The 2141-nt window shown below is 37.6% G+C and overlaps 1 protein-coding gene across 5 annotated transcripts in view; it reads left to right on the top strand.

Annotated features, from left to right (window-relative positions):
• The window catches only part of LOC103465763 (integrin alpha-11-like), a 127400-nt gene that overhangs the window by 70966 nt on the left and 54293 nt on the right, over positions 1–2141 (top strand). For 4 of the 5 annotated variants that reach the window (XM_008410892.1, XM_008410891.2, XM_008410894.1 and 1 more), the window contains one exon: positions 737–881. The exons of the other annotated variant lie outside the window; for it this stretch is intronic. In XM_008410892.1, coding sequence (XP_008409114.1) covers positions 737–881 — 145 coding nt within the window. The remainder of the gene's footprint in view (positions 1–736; positions 882–2141) is intronic. 5 annotated transcript variants of the gene reach the window in all.

The raw sequence follows: 2141 nt of genomic DNA, 5'->3' as shown, positions 1-2141 counted from the left end.
TAAAGTCTATCATGTCTCCATGTGCGCCAGTCAAAGGTGTTAATTATAACATGTCAAATGACAGAAGGGCTTAAAAAATAACCAAATATTCAGTTTGGTTATTTTTTCCTGGCCCCCCWTTGGCCCCCCCAACTTTAAAAGTCTAGCTCCGCCACTGGCTACATGCGTGCTCAGTATGAGTGATTGCTGTAAAGTCAATGAGAGCAAGCAATTTCTATTGTCACCAAGTCCAGGACTTAATGCAATCTGCTGGGTTTCCTTACAAATAAACTTTTTGAACTAAGTACATTAATGGGGTTTACTCCACTGTAATGTATGTATTATTGAACTGCAATTATTTTTTGTTAAGTGCCTCAAGACAATATTTGTTTTACAAATAAACTGAACTGAATTAAATTGAAATTGGATAAGCACCTGATGTTTTTCAAAGGAATTTATGTCTGAACAGCTAAGTCCCATATCATCCTAGCTAGTCACATGTCAGCACATTCTGACATTATGTAACATTTTAATTTAATTTAATTGGTCAATCAAAATATAGCAAATATTAGATATTTTTCAAAGTGCAACATTTGACAAATATCTCTTGTTTACAATATTTCCTAAGCTGAAGATCACATAAGGAAACTAGTTGGAACTGGAAGATAAATGAATCAATCAATCAACCAATGAATCAATCAATAACTCAATATTAGGATATACTATAGCTATRTAAGATTTCTCCACTTCACTGCAGGTTGGAGGCATTCCAGCGTGGTGGCAGGCCAGGAGCACAGAAGGTGATGATTGTTATCACAGATGGTGAATCACATGACAGTCCTCAGCTGATGGAAGTTGTCAATCAAAGCAAGAAAGAAAACATCACCATGTATGCTATTGCAGTGAGTCCCACTTTTATATTTAGAGCTGAAATATGAATAATTCACTACTCAAGTTTGAGATCATGATTTTCATCCAGTAGAAGGTGGACTGCTTCGTCCCTGATGGGGTCAGTCTGTGCCCCAATTGAAACATTTTAAGGATCTTGTTCATGAGTGATGTCAGGATGGCTGGGGAGATTTCTAGAAAGTCTAACATGTGGCAATGTTGGAACTGTGCTGTTTCTATGGGGTGAAAAAAAGCTGGGCCAAATCACTGCTCTTCATTTCAACCCTTACCTTTGGTCATGAAACATGAACGGTAACCTTTGGTCATGAAACATGAACGGTAACCTTGAGTTTATCCCGAATAAATAATTTTGGACTGGCTGATCTTTTTAATAATAATAATACATTTTATTTGTAGGAGCCTTTCTGGACACCCAAAGTCACCTTGACATAAAAAACAAGCAAATTATAAAATACATACCGGTAATAAAAAAAACATAAAAACACAAACAAGATTTATAAGATAATACAAAGATAATTAAAGGCTGTATGCTAGTTCAAACAAATGGGTTTTGAGTTTGGGCTTAAAATATTGCAAAGACTCGATGTTATGGAGATCAGGTGGGAGTGAGTTCCAGAGTTTGGGAGCAGAGCGGCTGAATGCTCTGCTCCCCATAGTGACAAGACGAGCAGGGGGAACGGTGAGATGGACAGAAGAAGAGGATCTGAGGGAACGGGTGGGTGTGACAATGTGAMGGAGGTCCGAAAAATATGAAGGTGTGAGGTTGTGAATTAYTTTAAAAGTTAGAAGAAGTATTTTATAGTTGATGCGATATGTGATTAATATGCAATTCATGCAGCCATTTTTAAGTTAAATACTAAAATTAGCCTTCATTTTCAAAGATCAGCCAGACCAGAATGGTTTATTTGGTACAAAGGCGGTGCCATTATATTAAGAAATTCCTTTTCCATTTCTATGTCTCAAACTATACTACGGTTTCTGTTCTTGGATTTATATTCCATCCAGATAAGACAAGTTTTTTTTTGTCAATGAAATTAAAATGTCTGTGTTCACTATGTCCAGTGACGTGGGGTGAGGTTAATAGCTGATGAGGCACTGACTTAATCATAATTAGATTTATAAATATAGACCCCCTGCTTGTTATTGTTTRCATACGGAAATTTTGTGCACAACGCTCAATCCGCGTTTCCCCATCAGATACGGTTCCCCCGGCGTCTTCTTGCCGCTCCGCCCCGCCCACGCGGCAAAATACG

Source organism: Poecilia reticulata, linkage group LG6, assembly GCF_000633615.1.
Source record: "Poecilia reticulata strain Guanapo linkage group LG6, Guppy_female_1.0+MT, whole genome shotgun sequence".
NCBI classification, from domain to species: domain Eukaryota; kingdom Metazoa; phylum Chordata; class Actinopteri; order Cyprinodontiformes; family Poeciliidae; genus Poecilia; species Poecilia reticulata.
Note: the sequence above shows the minus strand (reverse complement) of the source record. Positions and strands in the feature narration are given on the sequence as shown.